Raw genomic sequence first — 17,424 nt, 5'->3', positions numbered from 1 at the left:
CCCTTTTTTGGATGAATGTATAGACCCCTATAAAAATGGTTTATCTAAATATTAAAATTGTCCTAAACCTTTCATCCAGCATCTTAATGATTGCAAATGTTCATTTGAAATGTCAGTACATGGAAGCAAGACTGGTGAAGATGAAAACAGCCTCCAGCTCTGACATCTCGGCACAGGAGGGCTTCGTTTTAAGGTAAGTTTAACATAATGTGCTAGTATGCGATGCATACTAGCACATTATGGCTTTACTTTGCAGGGTAAAACAAAAACATCCAGCGGTTTATAACCACTTTAACAAAACATTTCAGATTTTTTTTTATCATTTTAACCCTTCCCTGGTTCACATAACTGGGAGTTGTCTATAAACTTCTGTTTGTAAACATTGTGCCAGACTTTAGCAACCTTTTGTCCATTGAGGAACCCTTGAAATAATTTTCAGATCTTGGGGAACCCCTGCCTAAAGTTAATATATCAACAGATCATTATATATATTCTATAGTTGGGGTTTGTTAATGGAATACTATTTCTCTTAGATTGGAGGGCAGTGGAAAAGTGCTACTTTACATTGGTGGACAGTATAAAACATTGGAAATCAGAGGCAGGTTTTTCTATTGTTTGGTCAGCAAGGGGCCACTTACAGTGGTGACCAATGGAAAGAATGCCCTGTTACACTGGTAGTCAGCGTAGTGAGTCCCTATTAAGTTTTGTCAGTATTGGAACTTTGCAAGTGCCATCACGTTGTGGATGATCAATCCATCCTTTAATGTACCCATAGCATTCACTGGGTTTTACAGAACCCTGGTTGAGAAAGGCGGCTCTTTACCGTGTTTACTGTATCAAGTTGGAAGGTATGTGCAAGGAGAGAAAAAAATGATTTTCTCACCTGATTAGGGATCTGAAAAAGAAAAAATAATAGCATTGTGTAACTACAAAAACAATAACTATAAAAAAGTTATTATTCAATATTACAAATGAATCAATAACAACAATGATAATTACACATGATCTACTATCCAAGTAATATGATATATTATAAAGACATTTTAAAATCGATTACTTATGAAGTGACCAAGTAAAATTTTGATTTTGGCCTCCCTGCAGGCAGGGAGAGCAATGATTGTTTAGTAGTGTCTGTTCTGAGTTATGTTGGTGCAGACTTGGTTACTTCCCCCTGCATTCCATTGAGTTATGGGATATATAGTGGGTGGAAGAACACAGACCTTGGCCTGCAAATTAATGCCTCTTCAGCCAATCCCTGGTCAGGTAAGTGAGCGACCAGCAAGGGACTGAAAGGGATATAAATAAATATAAATGGGGCCCAGAACAGAGGTTTCTTGTTCCTGGTGGAGTAGGACCCAGCCTGAGGGCTGTGGCATCCCTGGGAGACTACCTGCAGCTGCAAGAATCAATTTTTAGGGTTCAAGCTTCTGTTTTTTTCTGGGGGGCTTCTGGTCTAGCCTTCTGAATATTTGCAGAGCTTATCTAAGGAGCTTATCTAAGGATCCCGGACACAGGCAAATCAAGTACAGAAACTGACTGATATTGCAGGCAGCAACACAGTATTCAGAACACAGTGAGTACCAGCCTCTTGGACTTGGAGACTTTCTTTGGCTTCGTTTGAAAGAGCTTTTTCTTATTACATCCGGGACTATACTACTGTTGATGAGTCTCTGTTTACTTTAAAGGGGGTGCTCTCACCCTGAAGGAGCAGATCAGTTTTAGTTTCATCTACTTCAGTTTGTTGAAGTTTGTTGGAGTATCCCAATGCCCATCCTCACCCTATCCCAGTTCTTTAACAAAATAAAACCACAAAAAGATATGTGCAGCCTGTTCTCTGACTCAGGTGACTGTGAACTACTGTGTGCCTGGCTGCTGTGGGCAAAATGTTGGGATGAGAATGTGCAAGGAGTAGGGAAAGAGAAGATGATCAATGCTAGGTAGGAGGCTAGGGGGGGGGGGGCTTGAAGGCAGGATTTAGGGGGGGGGGAGATTTATGCAGGGGGGGTGATTGGAGTGGGGGAATGCTAGGAAGAGTGATGGGGAGGATTTGTGTTAGGAGGGGGGATTTGGGGAGGTTGTGCTAGTATGGGAAATTTGGGGGGATGGAGTTGTGCTAGGAGGGGAAATTTAGGGGGGAAGGATTTGTGCTGGGAGGGGGGATTAAAGTTGGGGACAGATTCATGCTCAGAGGGGAAATTTGGAGGGTAAAGGATTTGTGCTATGATGGGTGATTTTGAGGAAGGTGGGGCGATTTGTGCTAGGAGGACAGATTAGAGGAGCGAGAGGATTTGAGCTGGGTGGGAGGGTCAACGATTTATGCAGGGAGGGGGGATTTCAAAAGTGGGGAAATTGTACTGGGAGGAGAGGGACATTTTTGTTTGGGGAGAATTGTGGCTTGCAAAGGAAATATATGCTTAGGGACTTAGCTGGCAAATTAAAGTTTGATTTTTATGGAGGGAGGGAGGATTTTTGCTGACACATAAGGCTCATACATCTTTGGGGGGCAGTTTAGCATCTTCGCCCTGGGCGCTAGATGGGTGCTAGATGACCTTGTCCCGGCACTGGCAGGTATCATTCTACATATCTGAGAAAAAAAATTGCCCTCCCATGCTGCTTTTCAGCTGTTATTCTGACCGAAAACCCTGGCGCAACACTATGATGGCAGCGCTACATACAGAACAGAGATGTAGCTAAGAATCAGGGATCACATTTCCCAGGAGTTCAGGAACGGGCCCTGCTGTTAAAAATTCGATACAAATTTGAAATTGCATGTACTTGTCATACAGGTGCAGAAAAATTGAGCCTTGGTTGTTTGTGGTGCCTGAACACCGCAACCCCTCGCAGTTACTCTTGCTGGGAACAGTAACAGGCCCTGCTGTTAAAAATTTGATACAAATTTGAAATTGCATGTACTTGTAAATGCAGGTGCAGAAAAATTGAGAGCAGGAATGGGCCCTGCTGTTTAAAATCAGATTTGAAATTGCATGCACTCGTCATACAGGTGCAGAAAAATTGGGCCTTGGGTATTGGTGGTGCCTGAACACTGCAACCCTTCGCAGTTACTCTTGCTTGGCACAGGAACGAGCCCTGCTGTAAAAAATTTGATACAAAATTGAAATTGCATGCACCTGTCATAAAAGTGCAGAAAAATTAGGCCTTGGGTGTTGGTGGTGCCCAAAACCAAAAACATTGTTGGAAGCTAGCATTATGAAGATTGAGGAATAGGATAGGCAGCATATGCAGTCTTCAAGGGATGGCAGACACCCTAGCAAATCCAATCAGTTACATTAGCATCAGGGGCTTGATAGCTGCTGTTGATCCAGGACTGATTCACTTTTAAAAAAGTCAGCTGGTCAACGGAGTCTGTGAACAGATGCACTCTTTTGTCCATCACATAACCTCAAGCAGCACTGAATGTCAGTTCGGAAAGCATGCTGGAAGCAGGACAGGCCAGTAGCTCCATTGCATATTGAGCAAGTTCTGGCCAGTGGTCCATCCTCAAGAACCAGTAACTCAGTGGATGCTCAGTTGGAAAGGTCTAGAAGTCTGCTCTTGCCCCTAGATAATCCTGCACCATATGATGGAGACGCTGCCGGTGGTTGCTTAAACCTAACAGCCCTGGGCGCTGAGGACTAAAGAATTGGTTAAAGGCATTAGTCAGCCGGCCGCCTTCTCCACCTCTCCTCCTTTGGCTGAACGATGCCTCAGAAACACGTCCAGAGAACGTTAACCTCCCAGTATCTGGAAAGGCGTCCCCAAGATGTTTCATCCTCTGCTCTCTCTGTGAAGGCAGGATGAGCTCTGCAACTTTACCCTTGTAACGTGGATCAAGAAGGGTTGCCAACCAGTAATAATCTCTCTCCTTGATACCACAAATCCTCTGGTCCTTTCGCAGGCTTTGCAGAATCAGGGAGACCATGCAGCATAAGTTTGGGGAGGCATAAGATTCTGAGTCCTCTTTGTCACTAAGGATGACATTGTCAGGAGCAACCTCTCCAGAGCCACGTACAACTCCTGGGGTTTCTGGGGAATGACAACCATCCCTTGAAGACAGGACAGTGCATGCATCCTTTATCAGCAGCCACTGGAGTGGCGAAAAGAAGCCAAGCTCCCCTGAGCCTGTCATTGTGCCATACTAACATAGGTACTCATTGATGGTCCTCTGCTGTGTGTGCAGCCGCTGCAGCATTGTCAATGTTGAGTTCCACCTCGTGGGCATGGCACAAATGAGGCGGTTGGTGGGCAGGCTGAATTCCTGTTAAATGTCAGATAGCAGAGCACTGGCATGGTATGACCGCCGGAAATGGCCATAAACTTTTCTGGCCTGTTCCACAGCCTCCTTGTCTACAGCTACTCCTTCCGTAGCCTCCCCATCATGCACAGGGGAGTCATCTGAATTATTTGATCATAGTGTCAGTTACATAATGCTGGAAGATGAGCAGCAATTTGAATGCTCTGATGTTGGTTCACAGGTTGAGGAAGGGAATAATGTGAGCCTAGAGAGAGAGGGGGTAACAATGACGGACAAGAAACTAGCAGTTATGTTGCCACAGCTGCAGCATACTGCCAAGTTTGCTCTAGTGATGAGGAGGGAGAGGATGATGAGGTCACTGACTGTACTTGGGTGCCTAAGAGAATAGAGGAGGAAAGTGAGGAGGAGGAGAACGATGTGGAACAACTCCAATGAGGCAAGATGTGCTCCAGGGGATGTCTTAAGGACAGCCACTGTATTGCATTACACCACAGAGCTCCACAAGTGCAGGGCGCTGCTAACTCCCTGTTGACTTCCAAAAGTTCATTGGTGTGAGCTTTTTTCAACACATGTGCAGTAGACTGCAGCATTGCTGTTTGCAATCTCTGTCTGAAGCGGATCAAGTGTGGCCAGAACACCAGCCGCTTGGGCACCTCATGTTTGACAAGAGATATGACGACCTGCCATGCAGTCTGTTGGCAACAGCACCAGAAAAACCAACATCATAAAAAAAGCATACTTCACCTTGCTCCTCATCTGGGATCTCTACCCCTACTATACCTCATGTCTTCTCAAAAACCTGCACTGAGAGGGATGATGGTATAGCAATGAGTGCCACAGATACTTGCGCCCAATCTAGTATGAGCCTGTGTAACAGAGGATGAGGATGGCTTAGTTTATCCACTTGGGTGCAATACTTTTGTGCTTGGTGCACTATAAACCTTTTTATTATATATTTTTTTATTAATAAAGAAAAAATGTATAAAGCCAAAAAAAAAAAAGAAAACCCCTGCTGAGGCAGAAGGAATAGCATCTCAGATGCACAAGGGGGGTACAGCATGTATGCACCTAATATAATTGATGCTGGTTCCCCACCAACCAAAAAACACCCACGTCTGGAGCAGAAGGAAGAGCCCCGGAGATGCACAAGGGGGTACAGCAATTATGCCCCTAATATTATTGGTGCTGGTTCACCACCAAAAAGAACCACCCATGTCTGGAGCAGAAGGAAGAGCGCCTGATATGCACAAGGGGGTACAGCAATTATGCCCCTAATATTATTGGTGCTGGTTCCAGTGGCGTACCAAGAGGGGGGGCGGCCCGCCCCGGGTGCCATGCACTGGGGGGTGTCAGCCGGTGTTGTGCCCTGCCCGGCGTGTTCCGTATCGCTGTGAAGGCAGCTCCTTCAGTCAGCGCTGCGGGGGGGGGGCGGAACGGCGGCGGGAATAAGGGGCGGAGCCGCGGCGGGAGAAGGGGGCGGGGCCTCGGCGGGAAGAAGGGGCGGAGCCTCAGCCTCGGCAGGAAGAAGGTGAGTTCCGAAGTGTGTGTGCTGGATAGGAGGGGGATGGGGCAGCTGCATATGAGGAGTTCATCTTTCCCTAGCTCCCTGTCCCCTTCAGTGCTCTCCACCCCCCTGGTTTTCTCTGCCCACCCCCCAAGTGCTACCTGTCCCCCCCCAGTGCTGTCCACCTGCCTGGTTTTCCCTGCCCACCCCTCAAGTGCTACCTGTCCCCCCCCCAGTGCTCTCCACCCCCCTGGTTTTCCCTGCCCACCCCCAAGTGCTCCCTGTCCCCCACGTGCTCTCCACCCCCTGCGCCTTCCAACCAACCCTGCAATGCTTTCCAAACCCCCTCTTAATTCTCTACAGCCCCCCCCCACCACCGTGCCCTTCAGCTCCTCCAGTGCTCTCTGCTTCGCCTGTGCTCTCTGGCCCCCCTAGTGCTCTTCTATCTTCTATCATGTCCTCAGTCTCTGACCAACTCCTGTATCATGTCTGCAGTCTCTGACCATCTACTGTATCCTGTCTGCAGTCTCTGACCATCTCCTGTATCATGTCTGCAGTCTCTGACCATCTCCTGTATCATGTCTGCAGTCTCTGACCATCTCTTGTATCATGTCTGCAGTCTCTGACCATCTCCTGTATCATGTCTGCAGTCTCTGACCATCTCCTGTATCATGTCTGCAGTCTCTGACCATCTCTTGTATCATGTCTGCAGTCTCTGACCATCTACTGTATCATGTCTGCAGTCTCTGACCATCTACTGTATCATGTCTGCAGTCTCTGACCATCTCCTGTATCATGTCCTCAGTCTCTGACCATCTCCTGTATCATGTCTGCAGTCTCTGACCATCTCCTGTATCATGTCTGCAGTCTCTGAGCATCTTCTGTATCATGTCCTCAGTCTCTGACCATCTCCTGTATCATGTCCTCAGTCTCTGACCATCTCCTGTATCATGTCCTCAGTCTCTGACCATCTCTTGTATCATGTCTGCAGTCTCTGACCATCTCCTGTATCATGTCTGCAGTCTCTGACCATCTCTTGTATCATGTCTGCAGTCTCTGACCATCTACTGTATCATGTCTGCAGTCTCTGACCATCTACTGTATCATGTCTGCAGTCTCTGACCATCTCCTGTATCATGTCCTCAGTCTCTGACCATCTCCTGTATCATGTCTGCAGTCTCTGACCATCTCCTGTATCATGTCCTCAGTCTCTGACCATCTCTTGTATCATGTCTGCAGTCTCTGACCATCTCCTGTATCATGTCTGCAGTCTCTGAGCATCTTCTGTATCATGTCCTCAGTCTCTGACCATCTCCTGTATCATGTCCTCAGTCTCTGACCATCTCCTGTATCATGTCCTCAGTCTCTGACCATCTCTTGTATCATGTCTGCAGTCTCTGACCATCTCCTGTATCATGTCTGCAGTCTCTGAGCATCTTCTGTATCATGTCCTCAGTCTCTGACCATCTCCTGTATCATGTCTGCAGTCTCTGAGCATCTCCTGTATCATGTCCTCAGTCTCTGACCATCTCCTGTATCATGTCCTCAGTCTCTGACCATCTCTTGTATCATGTCTGCAGTCTCTGACCATCTCCTGTATCATGTCTGCAGTCTCTGAGCATCTTCTGTATCATGTCCTCAGTCTCTGACCATCTCCTGTATCATGTCTGCAGTCTCTGAGCATCTCCTGTATCATGTCCTCAGTCTCTGACCATCTCCTGTATCATGTCCTAAGTTTCTGACCATCTCTTGTATCACGTCTGCAGTCTCTGAGCATCTTCTGTATCATGTCCTCAGTCTCTGACCATCTCCTGTATTATGTCTGCAGTCTCTGACCATCTACTGTATCATGTCTGCAGTCTCTGACCATCTCCTGTATCATGTCTGCAGTCTCTGACCATCTCCTGTATCATGTCTGCAGTCTCTGACCATCTCCTGTATCATGTCTGCAGTCTCTGACCATCTCCTGTATCATGTCTGCAGTCTCTGACCATCTCTTGTATCATGTCTGCAGTCTCTGACCATCTACTGTATCATGTCTGCAGTCTCTGACCATCTACTGTATCATGTCTGCAGTCTCTGACCATCTCCTGTATCATGTCCTCAGTCTCTGACCATCTCCTGTATCATGTCTGCAGTCTCTGACCAACTCCTGTATCATGTCCTCAGTCTCTGACCATCTCCTGTATCATGTCCTCAGTCTCTGACCATCTCCTGTATCATGTCCTCAGTCTCTGACCATCTCTTGTATCATGTCTGCAGTCTCTGACCATCTCCTGTATCATGTCTGCAGTCTCTGAGCATCTTCTGTATCATGTCCTCAGTCTCTGACCATCTCCTGTATCATGTCTGCAATCTCTGAGCATCGTCTGTATCATGTCCTCAGTCTCTGACCATCTCCTGTATCATGTCCTCAGTTTCTGACCATCTCTTGTATCACGTCTGCAGTCTCTGAGCATCTTCTGTATCATGTCCTCAGTCTCTGACCATCTCCTGCATTATGTCTGCAGTCTCTGACCATCTACTGTATCATGTCTGCAGTCTCTGACCATCTCCTGTATCATGTCTGCAGTCTCTGACCATCTCCTGTATCATGTCTGCAGTCTCTGACCATCTCTTGTATCATGTCTGCAGTCTCTGACCATCTACTGTATCATGTCTGCAGTCTCTGACCATCTCCTGTATCATGTCCTCAGTCTCTGACCATCTCCTGTATCATGTCTGCAGTCTCTGACCAACTCCTGTATCATGTCCTCAGTCTCTGACCATCTCCTGTATCATGTCCTCAGTCTCTGACCATCTCCTGTATCATGTCCTCAGTCTCTGACCATCTCTTGTATCATGTCTGCAGTCTCTGACCATCTCCTGTATCATGTCCTCAGTCTCTGACCATCTCCTGTATCATGTCTGCAGTCTCTGAGCATCTTCTGTATCATGTCCTCAGTCTCTGACCATCTCCTGTATCATGTCCTCAGTTTCTGACCATCTCTTGTATCACGTCTGCAGTCTCTGAGCATCTTCTGTATCATGTCCTCAGTCTCTGACCATCTCCTGTATCATGTCTGCAGTCTCTGACCATCTTCTGTATCATGTCCTCAGTCTCTGACCATCTCCTGTATCATGTCCTCAGTTTCTGACCATCTCTTGTATCACGTCTGCAGTCTCTGAGCATCTTCTGTATCATGTCCTCAGTCTCTGACCATCTCCTGTATCATGTCTGCAGTCCCTGACCATCTCCTGTATCATGACTGCAGTCTCTGACCATCTCCTGTATCATGTCCTCAGTCTCTGACCATCTCCTGTATCATGTCCTCAGTCTCTGACCATCTCCTGTATCATGTCCTCAGTCTCTTACCATCTCCTGTATCATGTCCTCAGTCTCTTACCATCTCCTGTATCATGACTGCAGTCTCTGAGCATCTCCTGTATCATGTCCTCAGTCTCTTACCATCTCCTGTATCATGTCCTCAGTCTCTTACCATCTCCTGTATCATGACTGCAGTCTCTGAGCATCTCCTGTATCATGTCTGCAGTCTCTGACCATCTCCTGTATCATGTCTGCAGTCTCTGACCATCTCCTGTATCATGTCCTCAGTCTCTGACCATCTCCTGTATCATGTCTGCAGTCTCTGACCATCTCTTGTATCATGTCTGCAGTCTCTGACCATCTCCTGTATCATGTCTGCAGTCTCTGAGCATCTTCTGTATCATGTCCTCAGTCTCTGACCATCTCCTGTATCATGTCCTCAGTTTCTGACCATCTCCTGTATCATGTCCTCAGTCTCTGACCATCTCCTGTATCATGTCCTCAGTCTCTGACCATCTCCTGTATCATGTCCTCAGTCTCTGACCATCTCTTGTATCATGTCTGCAGTCTCTGACCATCTCCTGTATCATGTCTGCAGTCTCTGAGCATCTTCTGTATCATGTCCTCAGTCTCTGACCATCTCCTGTATCATGTCTGCAGTCTCTGAGCATCTTCTGTATCATGTCCTCAGTCTCTGACCATCTCCTGTATCATGTCCTCAGTTTCTGACCATCTCTTGTATCACGTCTGCAGTCTCTGAGCATCTTCTGTATCATGTCCTCAGTCTCTGACCATCTCCTGTATTATGTCTGCAGTCTCTGACCATCTACTGTATCATGTCTGCAGTCTCTGACCATCTCCTGTATCATGTCTGCAGTCTCTGACCATCTCCTGTATCATGTCTGCAGTCTCTGACCATCTCCTGTATCATGTCTGCAGTCTCTGACCATCTCCTGTATCATGTCTGCAGTCTCTGACCATCTCTTGTATCATGTCTGCAGTCTCTGACCATCTACTGTATCATGTCTGCAGTCTCTGACCATCTACTGTATCATGTCTGCAGTCTCTGACCATCTCCTGTATCATGTCCTCAGTCTCTGACCATCTCCTGTATCATGTCTGCAGTCTCTGACCAACTCCTGTATCATGTCCTCAGTCTCTGACCATCTCCTGTATCATGTCCTCAGTCTCTGACCATCTCCTGTATCATGTCCTCAGTCTCTGACCATCTCTTGTATCATGTCTGCAGTCTCTGACCATATCCTGTATCATGTCTGCAGTCTCTGAGCATCTTCTGTATCATGTCCTCAGTCTCTGACCATCTCCTGTATCATGTCTGCAGTCTCTGAGCATCTTCTGTATCATGTCCTCAGTCTCTGACCATCTCCTGTATCATGTCCTCAGTTTCTGACCATCTCTTGTATCACGTCTGCAGTCTCTGAGCATCTTCTGTATCATGTCCTCAGTCTCTGACCATCTCCTGTATCATGTCTGCAGTCTCTGACCATCTACTGTATCATGTCTGCAGTCTCTGACCATCTCCTGTATCATGTCTGCAGTCTCTGACCATCTCCTGTATCATGTCTGCAGTCTCTGACCATCTCCTGTATCATGTCTGCAGTCTCTGACCATCTCCTGTATCATGTCTGCAGTCTCTGACCATCTCTTGTATCATGTCTGCAGTCTCTGACCATCTACTGTATCATGTCTGCAGTCTCTGACCATCTACTGTATCATGTCTGCAGTCTCTGACCATCTCCTGTATCATGTCCTCAGTCTCTGACCATCTCCTGTATCATGTCTGCAGTCTCTGACCAACTCCTGTATCATGTCCTCAGTCTCTGACCATCTCCTGTATCATGTCCTCAGTCTCTGACCATCTCCTGTATCATGTCCTCAGTCTCTGACCATCTCTTGTATCATGTCTGCAGTCTCTGACCATCTCCTGTATCATGTCTGCAGTCTCTGAGCATCTTCTGTATCATGTCCTCAGTCTCTGACCATCTCCTGTATCATGTCTGCAGTCTCTGAGCATCTTCTGTATCATGTCCTCAGTCTCTGACCATCTCCTGTATCATGTCCTCAGTTTCTGACCATCTCTTGTATCACGTCTGCAGTCTCTGAGCATCTTCTGTATCATGTCCTCAGTCTCTGACCATCTCCTGTATCATGTCTGCAGTCTCTGACCATCTTCTGTATCATGTCCTCAGTCTCTGACCATCTCCTGTATCATGTCCTCAGTTTCTGACCATCTCTTGTATCACGTCTGCAGTCTCTGACCATCTCCTGTATCATGTCCTCAGTCTCTAAACATCTCCTGTATCATGTCTGCAGTCTCTGACCATCTACTGTATCATGTCTGCAGTCTCTGACCATCTCCTGTATCATGTCTGCAGTCTCTGACCATCTCCTGTATCATGTCTGCAGTCTCTGACCATCTCCTGTATCATGTCTGCAGTCTCTGACCATCTCCTGTATCATGTCTGCAGTCTCTGACCATCTCTTGTATCATGTCTGCAGTCTCTGACCATCTACTGTATCATGTCTGCAGTCTCTGACCATCTACTGTATCATGTCTGCAGTCTCTGACCATCTCCTGTATCATGTCCTCAGTCTCTGACCATCTCCTGTATCATGTCTGCAGTCTCTGACCAACTCCTGTATCATGTCCTCAGTCTCTGACCATCTCCTGTATCATGTCCTCAGTCTCTGACCATCTCCTGTATCATGTCCTCAGTCTCTGACCATCTCTTGTATCATGTCTGCAGTCTCTGACCATCTCCTGTATCATGTCTGCAGTCTCTGAGCATCTTCTGTATCATGTCCTCAGTCTCTGACCATCTCCTGTATCATGTCTGCAGTCTCTGAGCATCTTCTGTATCATGTCCTCAGTCTCTGACCATCTCCTGTATCATGTCCTCGGTTTCTGACCATCTCTTGTATCACGTCTGCAGTCTCTGAGCATCTTCTGTATCATGTCCTCAGTCTCTGACCATCTCCTGTATCATGTCTGCAGTCTCTGAGCATCTTCTGTATCATGTCCTCAGTCTCTGACCATCTCCTGTATCATGTCCTCAGTTTCTGACCATCTCTTGTATCACGTCTGCAGTCTCTGAGCATCTTCTGTATCATGTCCTCAGTCTCTGACCATCTCCTGTATCATGTCTGCAGTCTCTGACCATCTTCTGTATCATGTCCTCAGTCTCTGACCATCTCCTGTATCATGTCCTCAGTTTCTGACCATCTCTTGTATCACGTCTGCAGTCTCTGACCATCTCCTGTATCATGTCCTCAGTCTCTAAACATCTCCTGTATCATGTCCTCAGTCTCTGACCATCTCCTGTATCATGTCCTCAGTCTCTGACCATCTCCTGTATCATGTCCTCAGTCTCTTACCATCTCCTGTATCATGTCCTCAGTCTCTTACCATCTCCTGTATCATGACTGCAGTCTCTGAGCATCTCCTGTATCATGTCCTCAGTCTCTTACCATCTCCTGTATCATGTCCTCAGTCTCTTACCATCTCCTGTATCATGACTGCAGTCTCTGAGCATCTCCTGTATCATGTCTGCAGTCTCTGACCATCTCCTGTATCATGTCTGCAGTCTCTGACCATCTCCTGTATCATGTCCTCAGTCTCTGACCATCTCCTGTATCATGTCTGCAGTCTCTGACCATCTCTTGTATCATGTCTGCAGTCTCTGACCATCTCCTGTATCATGTCTGCAGTCTCTGAGCATCTTCTGTATCATGTCCTCAGTCTCTGACCATCTCCTGTATCATGTCCTCAGTTTCTGACCATCTCCTGTATCATGTCCTCAGTCTCTGACCATCTCCTGTATCATGTCCTCAGTCTCTGACCATCTCCTGTATCATGTCTGCAGTCTCTGACCATTTCCTGTATCATGTCTGCAGTCTCTGAGCATCTCCTGTATCATGTCTGCAGTCTCTGACCATCTCTTGTATCATGTCCGCAGTCTCTGACCATCTCCTGTATCATGTCTGCAATCTCTGACCCTCTCCTGTATCATGTCCTCAGTCTCTGACCATCTCCTGTATCATGTCTGCAGTCTCTGACCATCTCTTGTATCATGTCTGCAGTCTCTGACCATATACTGTATCATGTCTGCAGTCTCTGACTGAGCATCTCCTGTATCATGTCTGCAGTCTCTGACCATCTCTTGTATCATGTCCGCAGTCTCTGATCATCTCCTGTATCATGTCTGCAATCTCTGACCATCTCTTGTATCATGTCTGTAGTCTCTGACCATCTCCTGTATCATGTCCTCAGTCTCTGACCATCTCCTGTATCATGTCCTCAGTCTCTGACCATCTACTGTATCATGTCTGCAGTCTCTGACCATCTCCTGTATCAAGTCTGTAGTCTCTGACCATCTCCTGTACCATGTCTGCAGTCTCTATCTATTTATGCTGAAGGTAGGACTGTGCAGGGGAGGCAGAGAGTGCAAAAGGAGGAACTGCGATTAGAGAGACGGGGGAGGGGGCAGACGGCAAGGGGCACTGTGATGGGGGGGCTGTGAAATTTGTGCAATAAATATTCTTGAAAACATTACAAATTTCTGTGGGTGTTTTTACATTTTAAAGTTGGGGGGGGGGGGGGGTGCCAGATATAGGATCTGCCCCGGGTGCCAAATGCTCTAGGTACGCCACTGGCTGGTTCACCACTAACCAAAAAACACCCACGTCTGGAGCAGAAGGAAGAGCGCCTGAGATGCACAAGGGGGTACAGCAATTATTCCCATAATATCATTAGTGCTGGTGCGCCAATAACAAAAACATCCACGTCTGGAGCAGAAGGAAGATCGTCTAATATGCACAAGGGGGTACAGCAATTATGCCCCTAATATTATTGGTGCTGGTTTACCACCAAAAAAAACCACTCACGTCTGAAGCAAAAGGAAGAGCTTCTGAGATGCATAACGGGGTACAGCAATTATGCCCCTAATATTATTAGTGCTGGTTCACCACCAAAAAAAAAAACACCCACTTCTGGAGCTGAAGGAATAGTGCCTGAGATGCACAAGGCTCCAGCAATTATGCTCTTAATATTATCAGTGCTGCTGCGCAAGAAAAAAAAATTGCTGCTGACGCAGAAGGATGCACTAGCACTTGCGACAAAGGAGGGTGAGTACTAATATTGCTGCAATAGAACCTGATGCTGTTAAAAAAAAAAAACTGATAAATATATATACTGCACTATCTCCTGCAATAGCTGATAAATATATATATCTACTACACTGGCTGATCTATTAATATATAAAATGCACACTCCACTAATTACCCTGACTAATCTCCACTCCTAACACACTACACACTGCTGCTGTGTAAACAGCCTTATATAGTGTGGGGCGTGGACTTATCCCCTGAGCCATGATTGGCTAAAGGCACCCTGCCTTTGGCCAATCAGGGCTCTGACAGGACATTGTGCTGTAATCGGCCAAAGCATACAGGTCAAGGTGCATGCTTTGGCCAATCACAAGCATTGCATTATGGAGGGCGGATTTCCCGTGACTAGCCCCGATTGTTTGCTGTTCTGCGAACGAACAAACACCCGATTTTCGAGTCGAACTTAAGTTCGACTCAAACTCGAAGCTCATCTCTAGTAATATGTTGCAGTGTCTGATTCAAAATATTTAGCTTTAGTGTCCAATTATATCTAGTCTGATGTGGTGTGTTAATGTGCATTACATCACACATTACCATACACTGCGTTAAGGTAGCCCACTTATTTGAATGACTACACACCACAATGGACAACATCATACTTGCGCTCATTTTTTACACATCACAACGTAGAACCCCAGTGCCATCCAAAATGAATGGTACATGATTTAACGTGCGTTGTGGTGGTAATTAATTTTACTGCTAGTGCAAAGCATAGATCTGTATGGGTATCAAATCATAGGTGCTGTCTTTTAAAAATGATACGTGACTAAAACTGTATTTGTACAACATTAATCTTCTAATTTTTCTTCATCTAGCCCCTGTGTGTTATGTTTGAGATTTAAAAAATATAATGTTAAAAAAGAAATGATATATATATATATATATATATATATATATATATATATATATATATATATATTACCAGCGAAGGTGTGCACAGCTTATTGCATTAGGGCGTGTGTCCCAAAGCTCAAATACACATGCACGTGTGTGCATGTGTATATATACTAATGGTGTCAGTAAAGCAATTGATGGTGTCAATAGGGCAGAGATTGGTGTCAGTAAGGCAGTGGTTGGTGTCAGTAATTTTTATTTTTATTATTTTATTTTTTATTATTTTTTACAGTTTTATTTCTTCTATTTTTTTATTACATTTTTTTAGGAGCCCCATTAGAGGACTTTGTTGAAATATCAGGGTCTAAACAGGGGGAATCTGGGCCACACGGGGTGATAAGAGTGTGCCCAGGCACACCTGGCACACCCTGTGCGCACACCTATGATTACCATTCAAAGATTTTGATTATAGAGTTTAACAGTTCAAGATGAATTTACCACACACAACTGAATGAATCAGAACAATGACTCTTCCCTCCTCCTATCTGCGCCATCTCCTCCCAGCAAAGAATGTGGGTAGGGGGCGGGTAAGCAAGCTCTGTAAAGTCCCAATCTGACGGTCAGTAGTGTCCCCAAGCCACAATCCCATACCCCTGCAGCAGCGGCATCTCTCTTAAAACATCTGTTTAGGAAGTAACAAACTTTCAATTTGTCCTAAGCAATTATAATTTCCTTGTGAAGCTGTCTACTTGAGTTAAAGGTTGGCAGCCCAGAATTACACGTGAAGCTAACCTTGTATATATAGTAGCCAATTCTTAACAAGTTCCCTCCTTCCGGTTTCTTTCTCCGACGCTCTTTCTGCATAAGACTGACCAGCACTGTACAGCGTGGCTCCCCACTCGCTCCTTTGCAATCCTCATCAGGGTCCTCCAGGGTGATCCGGAACTGTGGATTTGTCCAAAATGTCACTGCCAGTGAAAAATAAGTCAATTATTAGAAGAGTCCTAAAAAATATAGAATGACTTAATTGAAATTAATACAAATTCCTTTAAAAGTCATGAAATAATCTTTCAATTTAGCTACAGTAAATACTTGAAAGCTTTCTTTATTCGAGTAGCCACGCACTAGCTGAAGGCTGAAGTCATACTGTCATGGGATTGCTTGCTTGGTATGGTGAAGGGTAAGGGGTACTTATGTGAGCTCACAGGGGGATAACAAAGAACTGGAATCATCAATGGAAATGTAATCAGGCACTTGGCTGTGAATGGAGACTGAGAGAAACACTGGCTGCAGCTCCTCTTTGTAGCTGTTGCCCTGTGGTGCTGAACTGGGTAACAGCTATATCAGCTAAAGGAGGGAGCTGCTGAGTAGGAAGATTGGTAGGGAACTGTAGTCCAGAGGATAAAGGCTCTGCTGTAATCAATAGACTTTTAATTGCATTTACCATAGGGGATTGCCAGGAGAAGGGGAAAGAGCAGCATTTTTTCAGGCTCTACAGAACACAGCTTCCTCTTGCCATGAGGGAGCCTGGAGAGTGCATGTCGCTGTTCAGTGTGCACCATCACTGCTGCATAACCGCAGCCTAAGCAAGATTCGGAGTGCTGAGTCCAGGTGTGCCGACAGACAGAGTCACCTGGATGCAGAGAAGAGACTAATCGCTGTGTGTGATGACCAGATGGTGAGCTGCAATATCGCTGGGACTGGTGAGTGGTTGCTTTATGGGTATTTACTATCTGCTGCTAGAGAGACTAAGCCCTTTAGGAATTGAACATACAGCCATCTAGTAGCCTTATTGCTGCCTGCAGGTTTGACTGGGTCTATGCTCATGTGCACCAATGGTAAAATTGGGCTCCCAAGGTTAGCAGAATGAGGAGTTAAGACTTAAGACTGTCTCTTTACAGCTGTTACACAGAGACCTTCACCTATTGCTTATGCTAAGAGGTACCTCTCAGGGGGCACTGCACCATATCCTAGCCATTCTCTAGAGTGCACTCTAGACTAGTTATATCATTATAATTAATTGCAGTTACTGTATGTACTGTTTATTGCTGAATTTGCTGATTTATGAGTAAATCCCAGTCTAGCGTGGGGGTGGGGCCTACTTGCCATGCATGTGGGAGTACCTTTCAGGCAGGGCATGCTAATCAATGCCCAGGACCAGGCAGAGACTGCGGTCATGTGAAAAATCTAAAGTTAAGGCAGTTCCCTGACTTAGAGGTGAGCCTTCACTGCGTGCAGTAAAAAAACATATAGAGTTTTTTCTGAAAAGTGCTGTCCCATGTCACTACACACTGTAGCTTGCATGTTGTATTAGGAGGGACTTGTTAAGGCTGCGCTTAC

General features: G+C 46.0%; 1 protein-coding gene across 1 annotated transcript in view; it reads right to left on the bottom strand.

The window, feature by feature from the left end:
• Nucleotides 1–17,424, bottom strand: part of LOC309551785 (calpain-8-like) — an 81,143-nt gene that overhangs the window by 30,872 nt on the left and 32,847 nt on the right. Inside the window, 2 exon segments of the mRNA XM_082252474.1 lie at nucleotides 15,864–15,872; nucleotides 15,874–16,052. Of these exon segments, the coding sequence (XP_082108600.1) occupies nucleotides 15,864–15,872; nucleotides 15,874–16,052 (188 nt within the window).

The sequence above is a fragment of the Pelophylax lessonae genome (assembly GCF_965119305.1).
Source record: "Pelophylax lessonae genome assembly, chromosome: 3".
NCBI lineage: Eukaryota > Metazoa > Chordata > Amphibia > Anura > Ranidae > Pelophylax > Pelophylax lessonae.
This window is presented reverse-complemented; position numbering and strand designations above follow the sequence as displayed.